Source organism: Equus przewalskii, chromosome 14 (genome assembly GCF_037783145.1).
Source record: "Equus przewalskii isolate Varuska chromosome 14, EquPr2, whole genome shotgun sequence".
NCBI classification, from domain to species: Eukaryota; Metazoa; Chordata; class Mammalia; order Perissodactyla; family Equidae; genus Equus; species Equus przewalskii.
This window is the reverse complement of record NC_091844.1, coordinates 50,212,999-50,228,489: the sequence shown is the minus strand read 5'-3', so window position 1 is coordinate 50,228,489 and position 15,491 is coordinate 50,212,999. Positions and strand designations below refer to the sequence as shown.

The 15,491-nt window shown below is 41.4% G+C and overlaps 1 protein-coding gene across 3 annotated transcripts in view; it reads left to right on the top strand.

Annotated features, from left to right (window-relative positions):
- The window catches only part of STON1 (stonin 1), a 54,777-nt gene extending 42,598 nt beyond the window's left edge, over positions 1 to 12,179 (top strand). For all 3 annotated transcript variants that reach the window (XM_070572712.1, XM_070572713.1, XM_070572714.1), the window contains exons 3-4: positions 6,488 to 6,690; positions 9,120 to 12,179. In XM_070572712.1, the coding sequence (XP_070428813.1) occupies positions 6,488 to 6,690; positions 9,120 to 9,194 (278 nt within the window). In that variant the 3' untranslated portion in view covers positions 9,195 to 12,179. The remainder of the gene's footprint in view (positions 1 to 6,487; positions 6,691 to 9,119) is intronic.
- Positions 12,180 to 15,491: the final 3,312 nt, after the last annotated feature.

The window sequence follows — 15,491 nt, the reverse complement described above, 5'->3', positions numbered from 1 at the left end:
CAAAGAAAATAATTAATCTAGAAGTTCAGAACTTTGAGAAGACAGTCCTAGCACACCATTTATTTTAGACTAGTAGGTTAGTAGTGGGTGTAATATAATAGAGCGGAAAAGCAAATTGTGAAATTCGGGCTGGTCCCTGTTTTAGTTCAGTTATTTCTAGCAGAACACTGGGCTAGGGGACTAAATTGGGGGCAGATTTGAGGGATCTGAGTTGGTGCATTCATTCATGCAACTAAACTTTTATTGAGCACTTACTGTATACCAAGTGCCACATCAGGTGTTGGGGCTAAAGATGAATAAGGTCTGATCCTTGCTCCCAAATAGCTCAAAGCTGATCTAATCCTTCAGGGAAATGTCATTTCATCTTAGGGCCTTCCAGGCTGTGGACTTCTGAGGTAGTATTTTTATTCGAGGTGGCCCTATAGCTGTGTTTCTCAAACCTGGCTACATCTTAGAATAGCCTGGGAGCTTTTAAATAATGTTGATGTTCAGGCTCCACTCCACACCAATTAAATCAGAATCTGGGGGGAGAGGCCCAGGCACCTGTATGTTTTGAGAGATTCCCCAGGTGAACCTAACGTGTAGCCCAGGTTGAGGGATGCTGCTCAGCAGGCCTTGCAATGTTCTGGGGCAGGAAGAGCACATGGACTTGAGATTTGAGGGGCGGCATGGACCGTGCCCTGGAAGGTGCAGGGCCCCCTTGTCTAGCACTTGCAGTTCGCCGGCTTAATGTCTGTTGACTGATTGGGCTCCAGGTTCCAGCAGGTGACAGACAGAGCTGGGTGGCTGAGGAGCCCTAGGCGGCTGTGCAGAAGGGAAGCCCCCACACAGCAGTCCCCTCTGACATGCCCCACTCTCCTCTGCTGATGCCTAATTCCGCTCTGCAGCTCTCATGACTCACGTTAGTTACCAGCCCCAAGGAATAGCGAGGACGGCTCAGGCTCCGGGCGGGGCGGGGTGGTGACGGGATAGCAGCGTGGTCACACAGATGGCTTCTCATGGCGCCTCCTGGTCAACTCCAGCATGATGGGAATATCTTCCATGATATAATCCAGGTAACGTTTCCTGCCTTTTTAAATAATTTTGCTGGAAAAGCAAATTAAAACCATTTTCAGATTATCTTCATCCCAGGGAAAAGTTTTGAGCTTTTGAATATAAGGTTCCAAATGATCTATTCTCAAAGTTGTGCTACTCTTAGGTGAGAGGGGTTATAAAAATCAGAATACTCTTGCCTTTTATTTTGCTAAAAACAGAGGGAAAGAGGGGAAGGCAGGTTGAAATGCCTACTGTAACTTCTAGGATGCACAGAGGTCCCCTGAGGGCTGGGTGATAACCTGCCTCCTGCTGTTTTCCTTTGGTCTTAGAGATGGTCACTGGGACCAGAACAGAAGGTCAGACATAGTTTTCACATAGATTTGCCTAATGATTATGCCTCTGAGAGGGAGCACAGGGGCTCAGCCTGCTGGCTCGTCCAGGTGGGGTCGGGGACAGGCTTGCAAAGCACCCCTTCCAGCTGCTGAGCCTCAGAGCAGGCACTCTGGCTAGACCTGGTCAGGACAACCGTCCCGATTCTTCAAACTGAGGACCCATACCAATCATTCTTTTCTAGTTTTAGAATGGGAGCAACATATGAAGCTTCTTGTGAAAATGATCCTGTTTATAACACTGCATTTTCTCAGAGTTAATCGTAGAGTTAATTGATTCAATCAACAGGAATTTATTGAGAAGAGGGCTTGCTCATTCTTTCTTTCATTCCACAGACCCCACTAAATTTCCTCCAGGTGCAGGCTCTGTGCTGAGTGCTTGGGAAATGCAGATACAAACATGATCTCTGTTCTCCAGAAACACAAGCTTAGTAGGCAGAACAGACCTGGAAGCAACTATGCAAGTGCGCTGTGGAAATGTGCTCTATTCCAGACATGTGGAAGCCGACACAGTAGGGATGCAAGAGGAAGGAGTGGTAAACTGCACTGAGTACTGGGGAAGCCTCTGCTGAAGAGGGGACAGCTCAGCTTGGCGTGCAGGTGTCAGTAGGATTCCATCAAGGATAGAAACAGCAGAAACACAGGCGTGTAGGTGGGAGGTCTTAGCTGAGTTTTAGGACCGAGGGAGTGGTGGGAGAAGAAACCAGGATATGAAGGACACTATGAACCATGCTGTGGGGGGTGGAGTTCGTCTGTCAGCAGGGCCTCCAGAGTGTTGTCTGGCATGACTGTGACAGAATCATACCTTGTTGTAGGAAGGCAGGCATGGGGCGTGGGGGAGAGATTAAGAGTAGATTATGGATACGGGGAGGCTGGTGGAGGGGAGAGAGGCTAGGCAAGCCCACTGGCAGTGGGAGCACTGAGAAGGAGGTGAGGGATGGGTGAGGGAATTCGGAAGAGGTACCCCCAAAACAGTGACAGGTTATCTGTGGGCGTGGGGGAAGGAGAGGGGGTGGGAGGAGGTCAGCGTGTCCGGCTTTGGCGAACAGGTGGGTGATGGTGCCATTAGCTGAGACAGCCTGGGATCTTCTCCTCACTCCTTTTAAAGTCTAAGTCTGTTTCCCAGCCCTGGCTGCGTGTTAGAGTCCTTAGAATCATTAGAGTTTTAAAAACATGCCCTTATTTAGACACCATCCCTACCGATCAGACTCTCTGGGGGTGAGGCCCAGGTCTGGGCTCTCCCATGCAGCCAGGGCTGAGAATTGCTGCCCTGCCACCTCTCCTCTGAAGCCTGTTGTGCTTCCCCAGGCATTGTTTGTCCCTGCTCTGTGTGTCCTCTGGCTCCTGGAGCTCTGTTATTGCCCTCCCACCCATATTTACCAGCATTTGAACTCACTAAGAACCATTACAGGAATGGGTATTCCCAGAGAGGCTGGCTGGACTCGATCTTGGCCTTTAGGAATTCTTTTGGAAGACTGTCATAGCACCAGGCCCACACAGAACAACGTTTTACAAGCATTCCACTGAATTATATGGTGATAATTCACTGAACAAATCCTTTGGGATCAAAGCTGCTTTGTTCAGATCAGGTCTGTGCACAAAGAGAAGGCCCAGAGAAAAAGGCAGCGGAGGCTGTGTCACGTAGAGTGGGGGTGAGGGGGCTGGGGCGTGCAGGGCACTTCTGGGATCACGTGGCTTCACCGTTGTGGGGTGGGGGAGGGTAATGCAAAGAGTGAGATGGTGCTTGGCAATTTGCCTCTGGAGGAGAAGCATAGAAAGAGTAGGGTTGGGGGAGAGAGGAAGTCCTTGACCTGAGGCAGTGCTTCTCAAACTTGTGTGTGCACATGAATCGCCTTGTTAAAATGCAGATTCTGATTCAGCAGGTGGGGCCCCCATACTGTGTTTCCCCCACGTGCTCAAGTGATGCCAATGTTGCTGGCCCATGGACCACATGTAGAGTAGCAGGGTCTTACAGTGTATCTCTATTTTTCTATATACTTTTTAAATCAATTGGATGTTTAGAGAACAGAAGATCTTTTTAAAGTCTTTAAAACATTACCCTTTTCAAGCTAGTTTATAAAAAAACTTGTATTTTTAGAAAAAATCTTTTAACAGAAACTGAAGGAGAATATATGAACTAGTCTACCATGCACTAGTTTAAAAAAAAATTTTATGCTTTTCCTCCTGTGGATTTTTGAGATCAGGAATGACTTTTCCTTTTCACTTACATCTTACTGCAAGGGAGGCGGGGAGGGCTGCTGGCCCCTTAAATGTCTCTTCTACCAGCATGTCAGTCTTAATACTCCTTTAACAGTGGGCAAGTCTTTCATTTTACAACAAAGTTTGGCCTTGAGCAGGTGGCTCAGATAGTTCATTCAGACTAAGGTGTGAATGACTACAGAGGGACAGAGGAGCCTTTCTTGAGCACAGGCTTTGTTAGGGGTGGGTGGCTGAGTAGGGGAGAGAGAAAGGAGAAGAGAGAGAGAGATAAAGGAAGAAGCGGAAGAAGAAGGAGAATAAGGAGAAGAGAAGGAGGATGAATGAGCAGATGGCTTAGCCAAAGGAGGTGCAGACGGTAGCATGGAATTAGAAAGGGGAGTGGGAGCGGTGGAGGGTCAATTAACATATATCTCTCCACCTTCCCCATTTTACCAATTTTTAAATATAACTTGCCTTTCCTTTTTCTCTTTGCTCTCTGTCATCGGCACATTGCTTTCTCTCTCCTCCTCCCCTTGTGTCATCCTCCTACCATTCATTCCCTCTAACTCTCAACAGTTCAGTTTCGGATGTGAAATATTTTGGTTCAAGAGGGAGGGATATCGCCTAGACCTAAGCAGATTTTGTGGTTTGCGTTCCCAGTCCTAAGAAAGTTGCGTTGAGGAAAATAACCATTACCAAAGCCCGAGGGCGCCCCCTGCTGGTCAGTACTGAGATAAACAGCATGATTTTCCTCTACGTTTTATTCATTTATTTGTAAATTCGACAAGTACCCACGGAGGCCCAAACGTGCCCGACATTGCGCTGGGGACAGACAGGATACCTCTCCTCATGGAGATCAAAGGCTAAAGGGGGACTGTGTTATTAAACATGGTAGAGTATTTAGAGTTTTTAAAAGCCAGGAAAAATATGCCAGAAAGCTTGAAAGGAATCTCCTTTATCTTTTACCAATTTTTTTTGGAAAGCGGGTGGAAAGGTTTTGTTTTTCACATTTTTTGAGTTCTAGATCTTCAACTTGGGTAATTTTGACTGCAAACGTTCCAAAAGAATTTTTTCCTTTAAAATATGAATATCAAATTAGATCATCTCCAATATCATTTTCAGCTCCAAAAGTGTAGAATTCATTAGCAAAATTATAGTAATTAAATAATAACATTGGATTTATGATCGAATAGCACTTTGCAAAGTAATCATATACGTCCAACACTTCTACACCCGTAGTATCCCATGGCTGTAGCTCTTGGTGTGTGCCGACTGGTTTAACTGTTACGACAATCCTATAAGGTTCGTGTTATTATTAGCCTCATCATCACCCCCATTTTCAGATGGGGAAACTGAGGCTCAGAGAGATCAAGTAACTTACCTAGGGTTACACAGCTCTGAAGTAGCAGGGTTGGCATTGAACCCCGGGCAATCTGGCCTCAGTGTTTGTGTTCTTAACCACTGGGCCACAAAGGACTTAAGAGCGCCTGAATTAATCTTAAATAAACTTACTGCATCCTCACTGTAGACAGAAGACTAGAAAGAGTAAGGGGTTGTGGACTCTCCCCTGGGTGTATGTGTGTGTATGTGAATACAGTTGTCACTTGCCTGCAGTAATCTAGGTATCTTAGAGCACCTCAGAGGCCACCGTCATCCTACCCTACGTACAAGTGGTGGAGATGGTTAATGAGGTCCATGGGTTAATTGATTGATGACTTCTCAAGGCCTTTTACAGCCTTAGAATTCTATTAGTTTCTACAAGAAACAGGTTGTAAGGAAGGAAAAGCAATTTATCTTTTAAGAATTAAGTGAAATCCTTTAAACTCTTGTTTTTGTGCCTAAAGCTATATTCTAATGGAAATGTTCTTTCTTGAGCTATGTCAGTGGTAAAGTAATTTAATCTGGCTTTTGAAGTTAATGTCATGTCATACCTTTATTTATGTAAAGATAGCCGCATTGGATATGCAGATGCTGTGGACAAGGTGGCAGAGTCATGGAACATTGTAGAGTTACTACAGTGATTACACTGAAAATATTTTTAACTCCATTATAACACACACACACACACACACACACACTTTACATGACCCCACTTAAAATCTTTGCATATATCCAATATCCCTGGGCTGGCACAGAGCCTGGTCTGGCATAGAGTAGATGCTCAATACATGGCAAATTGAGCTAAGTGAAAACAAATAGTAATTGAAACACTGAAAGCCAATATGCCCATCTCTATATTGTACATCTGTTCCAGTCAAGGCTTTAAGGAGAATGAGTGAGACTTAATTTTACTGAAAAAAGAATTCTTGGCCTAGAGTAGTTTTTGAAATGTAATAAAATTGTATTAAATTTAACTTTAAAAATCAGAATTTTTTTATAATGTGACTTAATTTGGGCTGAAATTTACCTTTGCATTATCTATCAATAAACAGAGTGGTAAGAACGTGTATAAATTAAAAGTTATTGTAAGAGCTTATTCAGTCTACTTAAGAGAAAGATGGTTTTTTTACAGATCTGACACACACTGTAGCCAAATGATGCTTAATATAAGTATTGCTCATCTTTTAGTTAAAGAAACTTAGCATACTTCTAATTGAAAACACTTTTAGGAGTTAATATATGCAGGTACATAGTAATAAGGTTGTACCTATTTTAAAGCTAGTACTTAAAAAACATAGATAGATTCCCCCTAGTTAGTGAAAAATCATGAATTTTGATGAAATGTTGTTTAAATGGAATTCACACTGTCATAATGTTAATGGAGTTACTTATTAAAGAGGAGGATGTGTGCTTCTTACCTTCTAGAGAAATGTCCCATGGTTGTTGAAATACTTTGACTGATCATTTGATTTTTTTTCTTCAAGGTCCTGATCATCCCCATTGTTTGTCTTACAAACTAGAACTTGGATCAGACCAAGAAATTCCCTCTGATTGGTATCCTTTTGCTACTGTTCAGTTTGGGATGCTTGACACCTGTGCCTCAGGGACAGAAGTCAGGTCTCTGGGGGTGGAGAGTGATGTCCAGCCGCAGAAACACATTCATCAGCGAGCTTGCTACAACATTCAGGTACATTCGAAGGCCTTTATTCAGGTTGGGGCTTCTGGAGCTGTGACCTGATTTGGCTTTAAATATTTGCTTTTCCCTCTTAAGTGACCGTGTGTGTGTGTGTGTGTGTGTGTGTGTGTGTATTTGCCCTAGAAAAGAGCCCAGCCATGGAAACCTCCTGGTCACCAGTGAGCCTAGTTCTTCCCCTCAGTTCTAGAGAATGTCAGAAGCCTGAGCACACAGTGCCATGTACTTAATAATTCAGCTCTCAATGCAGAACAGAGCATTAAAAATGAATTCAGGGGCCGGCCCCGTGGCTGAGTGATTGAGTTCACGTGCTCTGCTTTGGCGGCCCAGGGTTTGGCTGGTTCAGATCCTGGGCGAGGACATGGCGATGCTCATTGGGCCATGTTGAGGTGGCGTCCCACGTGCCGCAACTGGAAGGACCCACAACTAAAAAATATATATATATATACAACTCTAAACTGGGGGGATTTGGGGGGAAAAATGAGCTCACATTTCAGAAGCATATTTATAATAAAAATTATGTTAGAACAGCATTTTCCAAGATGTGTTCTGTGTCCAATTCAAAAATAAGTTGGGGAATGCTGTACACTAAATTAATGTTAAATGAAGGCTCTAAGAAGTTCTGCATTAAAGAAACTTGTTAAACTTAACCCAGTTTTCCAAACTCATTGATTATGGAATCTTGTCTATGAGAGCATGTCCATGTGCATGTAATACACCTATCAATGTCTTCTGGAATATAATTCTGTGGAGCACCCTTTGGGAAATGCTGAGTTTCTCTATTACAAAAGCTTTAAAGCTTCACCATCAGCTCCTCTGCATTCTTCGGTAGATGAATTAAAAAGTGACATACACTTGCACCTGTTTCTAAACTTGCTTTTCCTTCTCACCTTCAAAGTTAGTAGATATAGAGATAGCCTCTGCCACATGTTTCCCATAGTTTCTCAAAGTGGTGTGATTATATGACATCACTAACATCAACTGATGGTTCTATAATATAGTAGTATAAGTCTGGAGCGTCTGTTTAGAAGCATATATTTTTAACTCCGGTGATTTTTTTTTTCTATTGATAAAATTAATGACATGTGGGTGCTGTCCTGTGCAGCCCCTTTGGGTCTGAAGAACTCCCTCGCCCAGCAGTTGGGAATTGCCCTGGCTGAAGAAAGCTGCCTTGCTCCAGGTCACGCCCCCTTCCTGGGGCAGCCTGTGTCCAGCGATTGGTGGATGCAGGGGTAGAAAGACCCTTATGCCTCAACTCGGGATAACTCTGCAGGCCCGTCCTAGCTTCAGCTCTCCCTAGAATTGGCTGCAGCTTTTATTGGGACTGCATTGCAGCCCAGCTTCTCCCTCTTCCCATTCTGCTTCCTGCCTTTCCCTCCCTTCCCCCACAGGTGTTGACCCCAGCAGCATCCCCAGTAAACTTTCTGCACACCAGTCTCCATCCAGAACCTGCTTCTTGGGGGATCTTGGCCTGTAGCACTAGTTATAGAAGTATTATATGTGACTGAAATGTGGCTCAAGTGCACATGGAGACTTCATTTATACCTATTTTCCTGTTCACAGCTGAACCAGTTTCATGTAATTTTAGAGGACAGCTCAAAATTATATGACAAAGCCTCTTTAGCTTTAATAGCATTTGCTAATTGGTCCATACTTGGTGGCAGTTTCAAAATGTTATCTTCCATTTAATAAGTATTTATTGAACAATTTCAAAGTGCCAGGTGCTGTTCTAGATGCCAGGGACACAAGAGTGAGCAAGAGCATGTCCTCATAGTCCTTCTAGTGGGGGAACAAAAAATAATTAGTAAACAAAGGAATAATATAGTTTCAAATAGTGACAAATTCTAAGAGAATATAATAGGGTAACAGGGTAGAGAGTGATGGAGGGCTTCCTTTTCTAGAATGATCCAGGAGGGCCTCTGTGAGGAGGTGACATATAAGCTGAGGTGAAAAAGATGAGGGGCAGGCAGATGGTTCTGCCCCGCTGGTTTACCAGTTTGTAAACTAGTTTGTTTTAGTTAATTAGAGAGATGATCTGGGGTGTGTTATAAATCTCAGGTGGGCCAAAGGTTGGATATATGATATGGGAGTGTAATTGATCTCATGTCTAGCCAGATCTCTAATTGTCTTATCAATGTGTGTATTCTGTATACATTTTATAAAAACTATGTTTGACTTAGAAGAGAGGAGTTTCAGTCTTCTTCAAGATTTGTCCCTAGAAGGAAGAATGTGGGGCGCTCTGTTGCCCAAAAGGAGAGCAGAGTGCTCACTACAGACCTAGCGTGAGAGGGCGGAGGGGCTGTGTCTGTGTCCAAAGGATGAGGTGGCTGCAGTTCTTGCTTCATGTATAAAAGAGCACTGAGCAGGTGTTTGTGCTGTGTTGCATTTGTTAATGCTGCCCATGTTTTGCTTTTATATAACAGGTTGAAATAGAAAAGAAGTGGATTAAAATCGATGGAGAAGACCCAGATAAAGCCGGTGACTGTGTAACTCAGTAGGAGTAGCAAGAATAAATGGTGACGACCCACTTTTCAAATATGTAATTCACAGAGACCACACCGAGTTCTGCTACTGCATAGTGGAAATGTCTTCTGAATAGAGGGCTTAGGACAGGGCCAATGGCTGTGTTTAGAGAAGTTTAGACTTGAAACTGAGCAATCTATATTTTATGCTTTTGACATGTTTGTGCCATAGAGGTTTGATCTAAAATGTGCCTATAATTTGCGTGATGTTTTTGCTTCCTAGCGAAACTCAAAGTCACTGTTTGATTCACTGTGTGACCCAACAGCCAGCTTGGCTAAAGGGTATTTGAGTTTTGGTTACTCAGTGGCCGATCGTTTCACTCTGGATTACCTAGGTACTATATTTATTATCCTCCAGTCTCTATCTCTTCTTGCTGTGTTAGCACCTGTACTGAAGGGTGAGGCAATCAAAGGAGGCATAAACAAAATACTTAATTTTCCCTTTTGCTCATCTCTGAAATGTGGCTAGGTGTAGAATGATACTGAAACCACAGGCTAAAATGGAGATGTGGAAGTATCTGTGGTTTTGAATTATTTATCTTCCTGTCCTCTTACCACATGGTGAGTAATCGTTGGCTGTATTTGGAACCTGTCTTTCCCCCACGGTATTATCATTTTCAAAATGTATTTGTATTCTGGTGCGTGTTGCAAAGAAGATATTTCTGTTGATATACATATTTTAGTGCGAGTCACTAGGACATACTGCCTTTTGCTTGGAGAGATTCCTTTCACGATGGAATCCCAGTCTTCGACACTAGTTGAAACATTTATGTACAGTAAAGATGAATTTTTAAAGTTCATGAATATTATTTCCCAAAAGTACAGACTCTAAGAATGTATTTTGATAAAGTATTATTTGTAATTAACACAAGCCTCTCTTGAGTAGAAGCCTAAATCATATTATGACTATTTTATGCTAGTTCTGCTATCATGCTATTTATGCTAATTCTGCTTAATCTAGAGTATTTTTCTTTAAAAGATGAGCAAAATGACAGTAGATTATTTTACCTAGATTTCTAAGAGTTGACAGTTCGATTCTTCAAAGTCAGGTAAATGTTTGGTTTCTAATGAAAAGTCAATGGCATTAGCAGTTATAATTCGTTTATAATTTCCTTTCATTATTTACAGTGAAAAGTCAGACTTTAACAATTTATGAAATCTATATTCTAGGTATATTTTAGTCTGAAAAACAAACTCTTCTATGTTGTGTTAATACACCTTCAATGTATGTTGAATCTTAAATATGATTAGGAGGTATTTTTCTCTATTTACTATGTTTTGTCAAAACTGATATAATAATGTTCTTCCAAACAGCATTTGTATGTTGGCCCACAGAGTTTATGTCCTATGTTTTATTTAATGTTGTATTACATACATTTTAATCTGTTCAAAAAACAGATTAAAACAAACATTTATAATGGTCTGTATCAATCAGCAGATTTTATTGCTTTTCATTATTTTACTGTAAAGGCAAAGAATACAAAAGTTGACTTAAAATGAATTGGTATTGCTCTTTTTAACTTCACTTGATGCATTGCTTATAACATCATATGCTTGAGACTCACTGTTGAGGAGTAAGAGGGCAAATCTGTGTGTACGTTGTTTAAAAAAAAAATCCCACCATCTTTCCTCATCATCTGGTGTGGCACATCCTGGAGTGACTTCAACTGCTCAGAGCAAGCATGGAGGCAGGCAGAACCTGGTGCTGGTCCACGATCCCAGGGAAGTCAGCTGGGTTAATTACTGCCATTCCTTTCAACTCTGTTTTATGGCATCCTGCCCGTAAAGAACCCAGAGTCTGATCACGTGAACTTAATGAATATTTACACCTCGAAATAATTTCAGCAAAGGGTTCAATTCATCGCCCCTCATGCATCACAGGTTGCCCAGTATCTGTGGGGTCCTCCCTGCTGGGGTCATTTACTCAATAGCCATCCAGCCTTCAGGAGCACCTCAAGATTCAGCGTTGGAGATATAGTAACGAGGGCTGACTAAAGTCCAAATTTAATTTTTGCAGCAGTGCAAAGGTTGATAGCATTAACAGCGGGGTGCTACAGCATAATTGTTAATTTGCACATCTATTAGGATCCTTAAATATTCATTACTTAGCGTTAAATTAACATTCTGCGTAGGGAGGAGAAGCTTTTTAATACAATTCTTCTGACCTCAGAAATGGCAGAAGGTCAGATGTGACCATGGTGCTGTAAGTGAAAAATCAGGTAGGATCCACTTAAACTTAGAAATGAAGAAGGAAAATCTTCCTTGCCAGAAAGTAAATGACGATCTTCAAAACAACAATGACAACAATAAAAACCTCTGCTTCTAAGGTTGGGAAGGGAGGAAGGAAGTGAGTGAAGGAGGCACTACTCCTTTCTAGTGTTTTAATTTAGAGAATTTAGGTCAACCCTTTATGAATTTGACCCTTCTGGAGTTAGTCGTTTGAGTGACACATGGCAGACTTCCAGCTGACCAGATGGGGGCTAGTCCTTCTGCTCAAATTGTTTGGTCTGGTTGCCTTACCAGTCAAAGGATGATATTAACTGTGTAAACGAACTCAAGGCTTGATGATCCCTTGACCAACAGTACAGATCTGAATTTAAGGACGTTTCCGTGTTCTATGGGAATAGAAATATTTATCCATTTAAAAAGGTATGAAAAAAGAAAACTTTCCAGCACATAAATAAAGGCAGGAAGTTTTGACCTGATTTATGTACTAGACAGTTCTAGGGTTTTAGTTCTCTTCATTCTGGAGCTGTGCTTAGGATACAGCCCTTTTTCTTATAAATTCAGTTAGAAGGGCTTCCTTAGTGATGACTAAGTATTTTTATATCTTACTCAAAATATGATTTTATGTCATACCAATACACATATAAAACAGATTGAGTCTTAATAATCATGTAACGAAGTATTTTGTAGATTGCATATTGATTTTCCAAAATTAAAGATGTATTTCAAATGCTTCTTGCTGTGTGATGGACTTATATCTCCTTTTGCAAGGTCTGGGACTATTTTTTTTTTTAAGGTATGAAATCAATTTCAATAACCTTAAACAATTGACTCTCTGTCAGGCAAATGTATACTGCTTAAACCATTAAGGAGTCAGGGAACATGACATGTTGGCACATCCTGGAAAAATAACACCATCAAACTACAATTTGTGATGTTAAAGGATGACTTTTAAAAGAGGATACAATCATTACTCTCCTAAAGAAATAATATCTTTATGTGCCCGAGGTTTTACTTAACTCATTGACTAATGAGGGAACTGGTAAGATTGCAGCTGATTCCAAGGAGAAGGCAAGGAGCAAAGACGTATATAGGAAATAAGGAGTTCTGAAATGAATTTACAAACAGACACAAAATGGATGATCCACTGGGCAATAATCCATAAGCAGTTTACCCTATCCCCACCCAATTAGTTTGCATTTATATGGATAAGGATCATGTGCATTACTGTCAGTTTTCTAAGACTTAGAGTTGTAAAATAACTCAGAGACAATGAATGGTGCTGAGAGCCTGGATAAATGAGCTGGATGGGACACCTACTATTCAGTCTTCGACAGGTTTTCCTGACAACAGGACAAACTTCATCCACAGGAGAATTCTAAGGAATTTTCAAACTTTGGCAACTAGTATTATAGGAATGATGTGCATTTAAAGCAATTTTTTTTAAAGTTTTGAAAACGAGTTTTGTATAATTGTACACAATACATTTCAGAGAAGGTGTGTGTGCGTGTGGCATAAAAGATATGAAAGATAAATCAGCTCTAACAAAAACCAACCTAACAACCTCACCACCCGCCCTGTTGATGAGAAAGCTGCCGTGTGTTGAAATTCAATTTTTATCTAGCTATTAAAGTTAAATTTCAAAAGTGCATCAGGAAATAAAACTTCATCGAGGCCAGATCATTAAGCGCTGTTTTAGCCACTACTGAAATCATCGGGGCTTGGCTCTAGTTCTGGAGAAACAACAAAAGGATTAAGCGGCATAAACTGATCACATTTCTAAGAAAATGACTCAAATTCCCATCAATCAATTCTTTCCTGTTTGGTCTTAACTCCGCCTAGACTACCCGGCCTGTTTGTGTAGACACAGTGATCCCACTAGATGTTGCTGTGTCTCTCTCCCAGCCCCTCCCCGTTCTCGGCAGCCGCTCCACTCCAAGGACTGTTGACGCTCTTACCCAGGGTCCTAAGGCACAGGGTTCAGTGTATTTGATTGAACCATATGAAATGGCCAATATTTAACCATCCTTGACGGCAATTTCATGGGGCTCAACCCAATTACCTGCATATTTTCCCAGTTTATATGAAACAAAATATTTTTCTTGTTATAATTGTTAATAAATTCCTGCTTAGAACTGGTATCTAAATATGAATTTGACTGTAAGTTAATTTTAAAAGCAAGACAGAATTGCTAGTCAGAAAGCAATAGTCGAGTTACAAAAAATACCTTAGCTAATATTATCTAAGTAGGTAATATTATGCCTTTAAAATCATGTTCTGTCTGTAAGGAAAAGGAAAATGGATTAGACTAGCTCCATGTTTTAAAAGATTAAGGTTCGTTTCTATGAGACTTCCTGGAGAAGAAATACTAATCACCATTACACTTTGGGGATTGCAACCTTTCCCTCATCTGTCTGTTACAGAACAGCCTTACAAACCTCAGGCGGGAGGATAGCTTATTTAAATTATGTGATTGCGTGTGTTGACATTTTCCTGAAAAGCCCATTTTGTACTACCCAGAATGGCTGTGAATTCCATGTAATACAATTTGCGGTCTACTCTTGAAACAGAAGAGGGCGCTCGCAGGTAAGCTGCTGCTACCCAGAGTTAGAAACAGCAGCATTTGATTTGATGGTGCTTGTATTATGATTAATAAAAGATCTTGGGGGCATTTTGCAAAGCATTTCAAAGCATTGTGAGTCCAGTGGAGTATAATTAAAATTAATGCAGTAGATAAACACTTTAAAGTATTCTTAATGCCTTGTCTAAAAATGCTGTTGAATACAATTTTACACATCCCAAAGATTTAAACGCCATTCTTATCTCTAAACATTTCTATGTACTAAAGAGACAGAAAAATAGTGCCTTCCTTCTCAGCAGATTTCAAACAAACTTTTTCTAAAAAGAGTTAATAAACTCTAAATCTGCTTACTTTAAAAGATTTATAAAATATTGGAATGAATCTATCCTTTTTGGCTTCTGAGCTTTGAGTTGCATCTAACAAAGTCCATGTGGTCTCTAAAAAGCTCCAGCCCAGGATTGTGCTCTCAGGTTCTTAGGTAAGAACAAGCCAATATATGCTTTCAGAGAATATTCTATGCCACCTTGACTCAGGGACAAGCCTTCACCCTATTTAGTCCTCAGAAATCAGTAATGAGTATTGCCTTCTCAAAATGGGTGCTTATCTTTCTCTCAGGAATCTTTCTGGGCTGATGTTGTCATTCTCTTTTTTTTTGTGGAAGATTAGCCCTGAGCTAACATCTGCCACCAATCCTCTTTTTGCTGAGGAAGACTGGCCCTGAGCTAACATCCGTGCCCATCTTCACATCCATGCCCATCTTCCTCTACTTTATGTGTGGGACACCTACCACAGCATGGCATGCCAAGCAGTGCCATGTCCGCACCTGGGATCCGAACCGGCAAATCCTGGGCTGCTGAAGCGGAAGGTGCGCGCTTAACTGCTGCACCACTGGGCCGGCCCCTGCTATTGTCATTCTCTTATAAAGCCTGTTAGAACAATATGTTTCCAAAAATCTTACAGCGTGAGTAAGTCTATGAATGTGGCTAAACACGTGAGGGATTCCCAAAGGTGTCTTCCACACTCTGAAGTACAGAAGGCTTGCTTAAGACATTGACTGCCTTAAATGGTCACTTTGAATCACCTCAAAATGCTATGTGACTGTTGTTCCAATTGTCTTGCTGATTCTACTGTTTATTGTGTGCCTGCATTTTTCTAGGCACTGGGAATAAGCAATCACAAAACAGTAAATTCTTGTTCTTCTAGAGAATATATAATAGTGGGAGAAGTCAGACAATAAACAGATATCAAGTTGTGATCATTGTTATGCAGGAAAAAAGCAACAGAGTGGCAGAAGAATGCTATTTTAGATAGGTTCGTCGGGGAAGTCCTCTCTGATGAGATGATGCTGTAGTAGAGACTGGAAAGAAATAAGGAAGCAAGCCACCAAGATCTCGGAGAGAAGAGTGTGTCCAGCAGAGGGAACTGAAAAGAGGGAACTGCAAAGGCGCTGAAATCAGAGTGTGCTT